Source organism: Megascapheus bottae, chromosome 7, assembly GCF_031878675.1.
Source record: "Megascapheus bottae isolate mThoBot1 chromosome 7, mThoBot2.hap1, whole genome shotgun sequence".
Taxonomy (NCBI): domain Eukaryota; kingdom Metazoa; phylum Chordata; class Mammalia; order Rodentia; family Geomyidae; genus Megascapheus; species Megascapheus bottae.
This window is the reverse complement of record NC_143515.1, coordinates 63018161-63031317: the sequence shown is the minus strand read 5'-3', so window position 1 is coordinate 63031317 and position 13157 is coordinate 63018161. Positions and strand designations below refer to the sequence as shown.

At 46.0% G+C, this 13157-nt stretch overlaps 1 protein-coding gene across 1 annotated transcript in view; it reads left to right on the top strand.

Moving 5' to 3' along the window:
- The first annotated feature begins 1055 nt into the window (after positions 1–1055).
- Positions 1056–13157, top strand: part of Ehd3 (EH domain containing 3) — a 29662-nt gene continuing 17560 nt past the window's right edge. Inside the window, exons 1-2 of the mRNA XM_090337206.1 lie at positions 1056–1453; positions 12010–12186. Coding sequence (XP_090193332.1) covers positions 1227–1453; positions 12010–12186 — 404 coding nt within the window. The 5' untranslated portion in view covers positions 1056–1226. The remainder of the gene's footprint in view (positions 1454–12009; positions 12187–13157) is intronic.

Here is a 13157-nt window from a genome sequence, read left to right as displayed (position 1 = left end):
GAGTTCAAATACTGCTCACCTTTGGACTCAGTCACCCCTTCTTATAGCAACATGAGGCTTTAATTCAAGCAGGGGTTGGGCCTGGAGTTTGAACTCAGGGCTTGACACTACCACTGAGACACACTTTCAGCCCTAATTTTCACTGTTGTCATTTTGGTTTGGTTTTCGTGTTTGTTTGTTAATAGCATCTCTCTTCTGTCTCCAGGTACGTGCCTGGACCAAAATCTTCCTCTTTCAGGCAGGCCACCACATCCAGCTTCCTCCATGCTGAACGCGCATGGACTTTCCTGCAGTCCTCCCATTCGAGGCCTCCCTGCCAAGTATCAGGGACTACAGAGGTGGGCAGCTGGGAACTCCCTGCTTGTGTAGTTTCTTGGGGATGAATGAGAATAGTTGTGACTTCGCCCCGTGACTAGCAATTACGTTTAGCTAATAACATTTTAGGTTATTGTAGAACCTGGCATTAAACCTTTCTTTCCAGGCCCCAAAGGAGGTGGGGGCAGGCATATATATATTCCACTAGTACCATACTTGTATTCCTAGGGAATGGATCTCAGTAACTAAAACACAGGAAATGGCCACTGTGGGGAAAGGGATGAGTAGGTCAAGGCTGTCCCCTCAGTGGAGGCAGACAGGGCGCTGATCCTAAAGCAAGTCCCCAGAGGCAGGGACTGGAATGCCAGAGCTTTCCCACAGGACTGGGCCAACATCCCCTTTCCCGGCCGCCGAGGGGCGCCCGCGCAGCACCTGCCCATTTACATGGCGACGCCCTGCTCAGCTTCGCGCCGCCGCCGGGATGCGGGGCCGGCCTGGCCCTTGCCAGTACTCGGGGACTTCCGGCCCGCGCCGGCTTCCTGCACGGACGGCATTTAAACGTGCGCCTGGGGCTGCGGGTTGCATCTGCCGGTGCAGAGCCCTGCACTGGGGCGGGCACGGATCCCGAGCATCCTTTAACCGCGCCCTGGGGGAGATCAGGACCCCCCCCCCGTCCAAATTAAAAACAAAAACCCTCGCTGCGGACCCGGGTCAGCTTTGATTTCTCAGGTGGCCACCTTCCTCCCGCGCGCGGCCCCGGCTGCCGGATGAAGCCCGGGCTGGGCTCGGTCCAGCCGCAGGGACGGCGCGCGCGCGGGCCATGGTGCGGCTGAGCCGGGCGCTCCGGTGAGACGCGAGACGGGAACCCCGGCGGGCGGGCGCGCGGGCGGGCGCCTTCCCCAGCAGCCGCGATGTTCAGCTGGCTGGGTAGCGACGATCGCCGGAGGAAGGACCCCGAGGTCTTCCAGACGGTCAGCGAGGGGCTGAAGAAACTCTACAAGACCAAGCTGCTGCCCCTGGAAGAGCATTACCGCTTCCACGAGTTCCACTCGCCGGCCCTGGAGGACGCCGATTTCGACAACAAGCCCATGGTCCTGCTGGTGGGCCAGTACTCCACGGGGAAGACCACTTTCATCAGGTGAGCCCACCCCGCCGCGGGCGCGCGCCAGGTCCGGCCCGGCCCGCTCCAGCCTGGGGACCGTGGGGAAGCCTCAGCCTTCTCCAGAAAGCCATGGGTGTGGCCTCTAAAGATACCCCCCTCCCCCGATGTCATTCCCAGTCCTCTCCGGGTTCCACACAGTGATTCCTTTTCTCTCCAGGGTCCTTAGCCCTAGGCTCAGGTGGTCAGTTTGGAACCTTCAAGTCCAGAATCAACTCACTTCTCCCCTTTTCTGGATGATGTACCCGACTCCCAGAAAGGCACAAGTGGGAAGGCGGTATGGTCTCTGGCACACCTAGTGCTGGTAGGGATGTCTTAACCAGGGAACATTTCAGGGCCACTAACCTTTACTTCTGATGTCGCTCAGCACTTACATGTATGTGGCGGCGGGGAGTGGTGGCTGTGGTTTCAGTTGAGTTGTTGGATGGTTTTAGGCCTGGAAATGCAAGGGAGCAGGGGGCCCTGGTCACATCCGCCCCCCCCCCCCATACTTGATAATGTCATCTAGTCCTTCTTTTGTCATTTTCCTTCTCTGTGGCTGAGCTCTTAAAGGTGTCTCCTGTGTACTTGGCAGATGAAAAGTCCAGAAACAAAATCCCTGTGATCTTGTTTTATCTTCTTTTCATCCATAATGGTTCAGCAATACTATCAAAAGACTTAGATATGGAAGAAATGTTGGCATTGCCCCATCCAGCACCTTGACTTTCCAGGTGAGATAACTGGTGGCTGAAGAAAAGTTAAATGAATGACCCAAAGCCATATACTGGGTGACCACAGAACTGGGATTGATGTACTAGATGCACAGATGAGATGTTTGGCTAAAAGCCTGTAAGTTTGATGGTGAGTCATCCATTCCCTTCAATATCAGAAGCCTCAGGCTGGAAGGCTCCTCAGGAAGGCAGCCAGCTCATCTTGCATTCAGAGAAATCCACCACAGTGAAGAACCTTCTTCCTATTTTCAGAGAAGAGGCCCCTCAGTGCACACGGCTCGCAAGGATAGGCATCCGTTCCTGGCCTCATTTAGAAGCATTCCAAACTGTTGATCCTCCTATGTTGAGACTCATATTCCTGTAGTCTGGGAATGGGGTCTGGTTCCGACAGAGGGTTTCAAATCAGGGTCCTCTGTTTCCATCGATTGGCTGTTGGAGCATCTGCAACCTGCACAGCCATGTTTGGTGAGGAGGGCAGAGACATTAACAGTCTGGTTACTCATGTTCTAGGTACTAATTTTCTCTAATGCTAAGCTTGGAACAGAAGCCTCTGGAAGCAGCATATGCGCCATGCTAAGCTGTCATGTCTGGACACAGCTCCAGGTTGTTTGTCTTTGTGGAGTGGGTAGTCTTGGGCTGAGAGGCTTTGAGAGATCAAGTGTTTTCTAAAGTTAGTGGGATGGCTTGTGGGTTTTTGTGTGTTTTATATTTTGGGATACTCCATTTTTAAAGTTTAGGATCTTCTTTGAAAAATCTAGCACTAATAGACCTAGTCTTAGAAAAACGCACATACAGTCCAAATTTGCATATTGTGTTGGTGATCCAACTTGGACTTTAGAGGACAAATCTAACCATAGCTCTTATTTTACTAAATTTCACTACCTGGATTCTCTACGTGATTTCCTTTGTGATCACTATCCTTCTCTGTGTGGGTTTATATCCCACAGGAAGTGTGGGCCATTTGCAAACCTTTCCTGCCCTGCACAGCCCTCCCTGGCTCTCTGGATATACTTGGACTTCACCTTTTTGGAACATCTTCATTCCAGGGCATGAGTACTTGCAAGCCAGTATCTGTGCTAGTCTCAGCTACCAGAGGTCCCAATGGTCACCTTGCAGAATGAGAAGGAAGACGAGGAAAAGTGAGTGACCTCAAGGGCAAAGTCCTCTGGCAGCAGATAGGTTTAAAAGCCTTTAGTCTAAGATAGCCTCCAGGCTTTGCCTGAGTCACCGCTGGCTGATACTGAGTCTAAGAAAGTGGCAGACTAGATTATATTCCTTATCTGAGGAAGACAGAAGCCTGGAGAGGCGCATCCCTTTTCTTACTAACCCTACAAGTCCAAGAGTACCCACTTCCTGCTCGTGCCAGTAACTGAATTTAGCTCCTGTAGTTTCCCCTCCTCAGAGTCAGCCAGCAGAGTAGGAGGGATGGTAGCACAGGAACCTTCCAAACCACATTGTGCATTTTTTCCCTTATCATTGAAGCCAGCTAAGTTTCTTTCTTTCTTTTCTTTCTTTCTTTTCTTTCTTTCTTTCTTTCTTTCTTTCTTTCTTTCTTTCTTTCTTTCTTTTTGTATTGGAAAGTGCAGAGAAGAATAAACGTAAAGAAGAAATAATTGCCCAAAACTCCATACCACAAGAGAAAACATTTGAGACTATATGTATATATACAGTCACCTTCCAGTCTTTTAGCTGTTTTAGCCTTTCACTGAGATCATGCCATTTGTATGATTCTGTATACTAGAATTTGTTGTTACTTGAGTATTTCCCATGTACTTATCATTTGTATCCACCATGTAATAACTTTTCCCAATATAGATACAATTATCCACTTAACTAGCTACTTCCTTGAGTGTTTTGTGTTTGTTTCTAATTTGTCTGCCAGGAGAGAACCACCCTGAATATATCTGCCCATAGTATTTTCCAACAAAATAGACTGCTTTTGCCCCTGGAAGTGAAATCACTAGACCAAATGTGCAGCATTTTTTGTTTTTAATTATTATTATTTTTACTGTTTGGATTTAAAAGCCACATTTTTTCAGTTGCTTCTGAACAGGTTAAATGACCTTAACATCCCTTCCCCGAAGTGAATAAAATGTTTCATGTCTGGCTCACAGCATCCTCCACTCTCCTCAATGCTTTTTCCCATCCCATGCCTGAATCTTTAAGATGCACTGCCTTCAGAAACAAAGACTTGCCTCTTGGTTTGCCCCGATTCTTGGCTTTTTGCCTCCTTGAGAAACCATCACCTTCAGTTCTGTATGTTTGCCACAGGGTCTATTTCTTGTCTCAGGAAGAATACACAGAAAGGACATTCTTCTAATAACTAATTAATGTGCTATGATCTCGGCCTGAAATAACTTCCCTGGCCTAAGGCCCAGCCCCTAGAGTAATAAAATAAACAATAAATTGGCCTGGCCACTGCTTTCTCCAACACAAGCTGCCTCTTTGCAATACAGTAGCTCTGTGTCCTTCTGGCCCTGGCAGCCTATCCTCTTGCCTCTGCTATTTTCCTCCCTTCACTATTTCTCTGGTGGCATGGAGATTTGGATCTACCATTCTCTGGATCTGCTAGCCCCCTGGTCACCCCTTCTAGCTGCCCCCTTCTGTGTTTCCTCTGTCTATATATGGTAGAGTTGAAGAGCCAGCAGCTCCCGGAGCTAAGGAAGGCCCAAGTATTCCTGCTTCTTTCCTACATCCCAGTTGGGCTGCAGTGTAGACTCCTGGAGTTGAGGAGCCACCTCCTCGAGCTTAGCTGCAGAGCTAAGCTTTCTGAATCACCACAGGGAGGGCTAGGCTGGGCCAGAGGCTGGTATGGCTCTTCAGCAGTATGGCCCAAGCTCTGAACTATGATGTGGTGGGGAGGATTCCACTGTGACACCAACTCATCTGGCCATCTCAGCCTCCCACATTTCTTCAGAGGCTCTCCACAGTCCCTGGAGGTGAAAACCTCAGTATTTGCTTGTGGCTGCTCTATCTTTCATCACCTCCATAGAATCTCAGATTCAATTGTTTTTTGTCTTTTCTTTTTTTGGTACTAGGGATCATACCCAGGATGTTGCACTTAGTGCTTTGCCACTGAGCTACATCCCAGGCCCCCCTATCTGCCCCCATAGTATCTCACCCTAGGCCTCACCCCTGACTTTACAGCCTCACCATTCTGAGGAAAAGTTATCTGAGAAGCCAAAAGGACTTCATCCTCAGGAGATCCACTAACTTCTACAGAGTCCATCACGTCAGCAGCAGATCCTGCATCGTTTTGGGCCACTGTGACCAATGGGTGTCCTTTTGTCAGGGCTCAGATCTGCTGGTCTCAAAGCAGGACTGGACAAAAATCCAACTGTTTCTTCCAAGGCCTGACTGTTACTCAAGATCTACCTTGAAAATCAGGTGTATAGAATATGTCAGAAGCAGCCTGGACGGAGGAGATACATCACTGGAGAAAGAAAGGCCCCCTTCCTGTTCCCACTGACCACATGACAAAGGCTTTGTACTGCGCTGAATCAGCAGAACCCAGGCTCCACCATTTCGTAGTCAAAAGACCAAGTTAGGAAGGCTGACCTAGGTCCACTGACCCTCAGTTTCTTTATCTATACCTTGTAAAAAGTAATAGCTACCTCTTAGGGTTTCTGTGGCAATTAGGAAAAGAACAGAACAAATTTAGTACTCTTATTTTCCAGGTACCATGTTTGAGGTGTATCATTTGCTTTCTTCTTTCTAGCTTGGTTCTCTAACCTAAAACTTAGAGGCTGACCTCCAGAAGGAGAAAGGCAGCTCCTCTTTGGCATTGCCTCAGTTAAGAGAAAGTTAAGAAGCCACTCCACCATCCAGGGGCTGGAGGAGGAGCGTGATGCACACAGGCAGTAGCACCCTGAGCAGGATGTGCCATCTCAGGTGGGCCACAAGTGGGTGCTAGCAGGAGGCTAGCAGGAGGACAGTCTGGGTACTGAATTCTCCCTCCCACTGGAGTCTCTTCTTCCCATCCACGGTGGAGGGTACTGTGCATCAAGAAGAATGGTAGAAACCCTCAAAACATAAACCCAGCTCATCTCCACTCAGCCATCAAAAGTCTCCTATCCATACCTCATTTTGTATCTGCAGGTTCAGTACAGTTTCCCTAAATCACATGAGACTAATAGGGAAAATATTAAATATTATCCAGACTCTACTTTAATATTTTAATGATTTCTTTATTTCTCTCTCTCTCTCTGTCTCTCTCTCTGTCTGTCTGTCTCTCTCTCTGTCTCTCTCTCTCTCTTTTGGTGGTGGTGGTAGTTGTAGGGCTTGAACTCTGGGCCTGGGCGCTGTCCCTGAGCTCTTCAGCTCAAGGCTAATGCTCTACCGCTTTGAGCCACTAGTGGTTAATTGAAGATAAGAGGCTCACACACTTTTGTGTCCAGGCTGGCTTTGAACCATGCTCCTCAGACCTCAGCCTCCTGAGTAGCCAGGATTAAGGTATGAGCCACCAGCGCCCAGCCAGATCCTATTTTAAAACTGAAGTACTTGTTGCCAGAGTGACCCAAAGACACAGAAGTATAACGCAAAGACTTGTCATAGAGGAAGACAGAGACGTAGACTTCTGGATTGGAGGGTGAGGTGGGAAAAGAATTGGTTTGGCTTCCTTGAGGGGACGTTTGAACTGGAGTTGGAGGTTATGTAGGAATGTGCCACGTACCTGCAGATAACACTGAGGTGCTTATTTTCTATAATGGTTGTCTGTGTCATTGTTTTGCTTTTCCAAAACTCTTGTACCTCAAACTTTTTCACTTTCAAACTGAGGTAATTAGAAATCAAATATTACCTCATTTTATAAAGACCATGGCTGTTAGTCTTTTAGGGAACTTGTCCATAGACTAACCTCCCAAGACATTGTATTCTTCAATGAATAGGCAAAGGTATCTAATCCAGCCTAAATCCTTCAGCCGCAGGATGTGCAGACCCCAAGTTTTCTATTCCCCGACTCTGGGTGTAACTGAACTAGCAGCCCAAGGCCTGCCCGATCATGGAGTTAGATGCTTGGAAGACAGGCTGGGTTAAGATTCTTGGCTGTATGCCTTACCCTGGGTACTGAGGTCACCAGTAAAGCAGGCCACAATATTTAGATTGTAGCCAAGCAGGGCACCAAAAAAATGAGGAAAATGTTATGAAATAACTTTTACTTAGGCATGTGAAGAAAAGTAGCCCTCATGGGAAAAATTAGAATTGCCTTGGACTTCGCCACACATACTTTATGGTTTTGCCTTGATGTATTTTGCATCACAAGACAAGAGAGAAGGACACCAAAGTCAGCTCTTAAGACCTCTCAGGATGCTCAGTTGGCCTTGAATTTGGGCATGCTAGGCCTCAACTTACTCAACTGCAAAGTGACAGAAATGCTGTCATGTCAGAGCAAATAGGGCTGATTAAATAGATTGAGACAGGTAGAGGAACTGAACAGCTTAGCCATGTGACAGGGGCTCAGCTCATCCTGTCCCTCATTCCTTCTGTAAATCCCCTGCTCAGCTGCACCCACCCAGTTCACTTTTCTTTTTCTTATACAGCTATGGGAATGTTTTCACTCAACCACAGAAGCTAGTGATCTGTCCTGCATCTCATTTGAAAAGCAAAAAACAGTGAAGGAGATTCCCAGGAGATTTTTCCTTTCTAGACACAGTGGCAGCTTTGTTAAAGCAGTATCCATTGCTACAAGCCATACCCAAATATCCTTGAGAATTTATCCAGCCCCACGCTCTTTGCCTGGCCCAGCTGTGCCCCCCTAGACTTGCTGGTGGCCTCTTGAGAGTCTGTGATTTCCCCAGTTACATATACAGTCAACAAGTTTGGGGTTATATCAAGTTAGCAAGACAGCAGACCTAGCCTGAGGCCCTTGGCCTAGCTGCTCCAAGCAGCAGCAGCAGCAGCTCTGGACTATCCAGGAAGCCAGTGTGCTAGGCTGGACAGCATCACGCTTTGTTTCTCTGCTGAGAACAGCATGTCTCTCAGAGATGGAATCTGAGATGGCCTTGTGAAGAAGATACCACATCCCTGCTGCTTGGCCCCATTCATTCGGGACATTTTTGAGGCTGCCTTGGAATAGTTCTTTCCACTCTTCTCTATTTCTGCTGCCCTGGAACTTTTAAGTCCCACCCTGAACCACTCTTGCCACACTCTACATGAGCCTGCACAGGACTTCTCAGCCAGGCACTCATTGTCTCAAATCACAGCCCTTTTCTTCCAGGGCCTAGCGAGCCTCTTGCTACACCTTGGTTGGTTAGTTGGTTGGTTGGTTTTTGTGTGTGTGACCTATCTTGTGCCATTTGTCCTTCCAGTTCTACATGGGTCTCAATTCTTTGGGCCTGTTTAGACATGACTACAATTCCTTTCCAAATGGAATTTTAAAACAGGAATTAAAAGAATAGTGCATTTTCTCTCATTTTTCTATATTCTAACAATTGCTTTCATTTTCAATTTATTGCTATTTCATAAACACCTAATTTTCCATGGACTATTAGCCATTCTCTACACACTAGGCATTGCATATATTCTATCCAATAGGAAAAAATAAGTACATATTACTAACATAGATTATTATTCTGCTTAAAATGGAACATGCTTTATACAGCCATAAGGAAGAACCCCAGTACTATGGGAAAATAAAAGGAGTATTCATTTTCTGAACCACTTACTGAAGAACTAGAAAAAATGAAGTTTTAAATCCAAGTGCTATGTTAAGGTCCTGCCCTACCATGATTGATGCATAACCTGGACAAATATGTGCTCAACAGTTGTAACTAATGTTATCCTCAGAACAACGACACGATGGGCTTTCTTATTAGGCCCATTTGACAAGGAGGATCATAGCACTGGAATCACAGGGTGAAGATAAAGTAAGATTAGCCACTTTTAGAACAATGCTTGGCTTATTGCACATGCACAGTAAGTCTAAATCATGACTCCCCTATGTTGCAGAGGTGGGCACTGAGGTTGGGAGCTGCCCAGTGCCTTCTGAAGGTTAGAGAACCCAGGTTGTTGCGTTTCCCTGCCTCTCTGGACTCCTGTAGAAGAAGGCACACTGATAAATCAGGAAACCAGATCCAAGGGTACAACCATTGTATTCTTTCTCATCACAGCCCAGGGCCAGCTCTTGAAATGACCCTCTGGCCAGAGGAAATCCTGCCTTCACACCCTGATTATTGGGCTGGGACCTTAGAGGCATGAGAGGCTTCCTGAAGCAATCCAGGCCATTACTCCTATGGGCCTTGCTTCTGGGCTATAATGATTCAGTCTCTGGCTCAAGCAGATCAACAGCTTCCTTCACTTAGATAGCACTGTGCTACCACCACGCTCAGTCAAGGCTCCTTGGAGACAGAGTGCATAGCAACCCAATTTAAGCCACCATGGCTCATGAATAAAGTACATCCTAAAAGCACAGATAGCTTGTCAAGGATGCAGAGGAAACCCAGGAGGCCTCTGAGGCTCTTGTCCATCTGGGAGAGACAGCATGGCAGGGAACTTGGGCAGTGGCCAGATTCCACTCTCTGCAGTGGCTTCCTCAGAGTAGAAAAGAAAGCCCAGGATTTGGTGACAGATGTTTGGTTTCTAGCTATATGCCGTGCTGTTCAATTCAAGAAAGCCCCATAATACCAATATACCTTGGTTTCCTCAGTAACTTCCTATAGGACTTCTTTCTAGACAGTTTGGTAATGTTTTCAATCCATTTAGAATAATGTGAAAGTATCTATTATCAGGACAATTAAAGGACTGGCATAGAATTGGTTATCTACCCTGACTGCATGCTCAAATCAGCTGACAGCATTTAAAAAAAAAAAAAAAGAAGTAGCAAGTACTAGGGCCTCATTCCTGACTAAACAGATCAGAAGCTCTGGTGGAGGCTCTGGTGCCATGGGCCTTGAATGTGCAGTGCTGAGAGCCTCTGATCTAGAGCTTCACATTTCCTTTCCCAGTGCACCAGTCTCCCCCTGAGCATGAACACAGGCTCTCGGGTTGTAAATGAGGGGGAAGATTGTCAGTGCTCCCGGGAGTTCACTCCACAGATCTGTGTTTCTTTGGCAATGTCCTTAAGCTCCTATTCTGTCCATTGGGGCCTTGGAAGATACTCCTGAGAGTCTCCACTGGCCACTCCCACCCCAGGGCAGTTCCACACTGGTTCCTGCAGCCTAGCTTCCTACTCTGCCTTTAGCATTGTTCCCTGCTTACCATGTACCATGGCTCTTGGCCTCTGGAAGGGATTGTAGAGAAAAGCAGGTAGCTTGGCTTCTCACTCAGTGCCCAGGCCTAGAAAGGAGCAGTAAGGCACCTGCTGCCTCAGGCCTCAATGAGAAGTTCAGAGGGAGTAGTCACCTCTTTATCTTCCTGCTTCCTTGGAAGCACCACCTGTCAGGGATGGACGGGAACAGGTAGGGTACATGGCTAGATGACACCATTCTCACACAGAAGGAACTCTGGAGATCATATCCACCAGTCTACAGAAAAGGGTCTGCTTTTTCTTTTTTAAATCTGAGCTTTGTTAGCTCAAGGAGTGCTGTACTACTTTGAGTCCCAGCTCCACGTCTGGATTTTTAGTGGTTAATTGGAGATGAGAGTCTCACAGACTCTCCTGCCCAGGCTGGCTTCAAACCCTGTCCTCAGATCTCAGCCTCCTGAGTAGGTAGGATTACAAGCATGAGCCACCAGTACAGAGTAAAAAATCTGGTTTGTTTTTGGGTTGTTGTTTTTTTTTAACCTTTCTCACCACTACTTGGCCCATACTGGGGTGCAGGAAAAAGACATGGGAAAATCATCCAATAAAAATATATCAACACACTTTCTTTTTACCTCTCTGATTAAGGTAGTATGTAACCTTTACCACTATTTTTTTTTCCTATCTAGGCCTTGAAAGCTAAAAATTACCTATTAGCTGGATGCCAATGCTTCATACCTGTAATCCTAATTACTTGGGATGCTGAGACTCTTTTATCTCCAATTAATCACCAAAAAAAGCCAAACACTGTGGCTCAAATGGAGTAGAGTATTTGCCTTGAGCAAAAAACAAGCTCAGGGACAGTGCCCAGGCCCTGAGTTCAAGTCCTACATCCAGCACAATTTTTTTTTTATAAAAAGTCACCAGTAAATTTCCACTTAAAAGGCTTTAAATAATCTGTGCCCAGGGTTTGGTGATGCATTTGAAATAGTCTCATCCTTGAAAGTTTGGATCAAATAGATAATGACAGGAAAGTTTCACATATATGCAAACTGCTTAAAAAATGTAGTCATCTCTCTAAAAGTATGTATGAGTTCACAATACACACTACATGCCTGCATGGAACATTTCTAGAAGCAAACAGAGTTCAGATTATAGATATTAGAAGTCTAGGTTAGCTCAGAGATTCATTTTTCATAGTTTTCTCCATCACACTTTTTCCTTTGTATCCTATGCAGGCTATTTGATAGGTAATTAACAAACATGTACTTACACATACGTACTGACCTATGAAGACCATGGATAACCTAATTCTATGCTTTTGTACAGAAATTTCAGCTAGTTATCTTCAACTGTGATCTTCAATATCGTGGATAGGAATCATTTTCATTACAAGCTTTATTTACAAATAAAATCCCAATTTCGCCTTCCTCTACCTCCTTTCTGATATGGGGAGGAAGAAAATGGAAAAAACCAAAGCACACAGGTCTGAAATGCCACCTGCTTTCCAGAGTTCTCAGGATTCATAAAATCTCTTTGCTGTGGACCTTTCCCTCTCCTGTGACTTGTGTATTGCCAGCTATGAGTTGGACATGCAGCAGTGATCTTTGAGTGGAAACCTGTAATAGCCCTGTGCTCCTTTCTACCAGGTACCTGCTGGAACAGGATTTCCCAGGCATGAGGATTGGGCCCGAGCCAACCACTGACTCCTTCATTGCAGTGATGCAAGGGGACGTGGAGGGGATCATACCTGGAAATGCCCTGGTAGTGGATCCCAAGAAACCCTTTAGGAAACTCAATGCCTTTGGCAATGCCTTCTTAAACAGGTGAGTGGATAGGGTAACACGTGTCATTTTCTCCTTGCTTCTTGGCATATGAAAGGGGTAGGGTGACAACAATATGGTCTTGGGAGACTCTATGCTTTTTCCATACTGGAATCTCTTGATCCTCCTTAGCTTGATAGGAATGTACTTAAGTTAGTCCCCATGGTGAGATGTGGGAGGTACAAATACTGGGCTAATTCCTCATACTCAATGAATGGGAAAGGGTATGACAGTGACTGTGGAACATATAGCTGTACCCTGCTCTTTCCTACAGGAATGGTGGAAAGGGATGCTGTATGTTTCCCAATATTTGTCTGTACCATGTCTGGGATTTGCACTCAACTAGAAGGGAATGGAAGGTTCTTTCCTCTTCTTCTCCTTGTTCCTATTCCTAAATATTTCTTCTATTTGGTGGGAAGAACTGTGGATTTAAGGGGGAAGCCATGGTTTTGAGCTTTGACTCTTCTTACTAAACTTTTTGTAACCTTGAGCAGGTTACCTTCCTGTCTGCTAGGATAAGATCAGACCTTGCAGATAACCAAGTTTATCATGAGAATTTGAGTGGATACAGCTCTAAAGAGTACTTAGCAAGCTAATTTGAAATGCTGTATTCTGCATAACTAGAATGCAGACTGATCCCTGGTGATAGTAGCTGTACTTATAAATCCATTTTTTCCATGTATATTGCACTTAATTTAATTTTTTTATAATTAGAAGTACTTAGAGTAAAGGTAAATGATATGGGCTTTGGTTTCAAACAGATTTGGGCTCAACCATGCCTTCTGTGGATCGTGGACAAGTTACCAAATTTCCTTGTGTCTACTTATCCCATATTAAAATAGGATAAGAGTAAGATTTTTCTCAAGGAGATGTAAATGAGATACTAAACTGGAAGCACTTAGTGTCCAGGATATAGTCACTACATGTTTGCTTCTGATAGCATTAGTAGCATGTGCTTTTTTATTATTCATTGA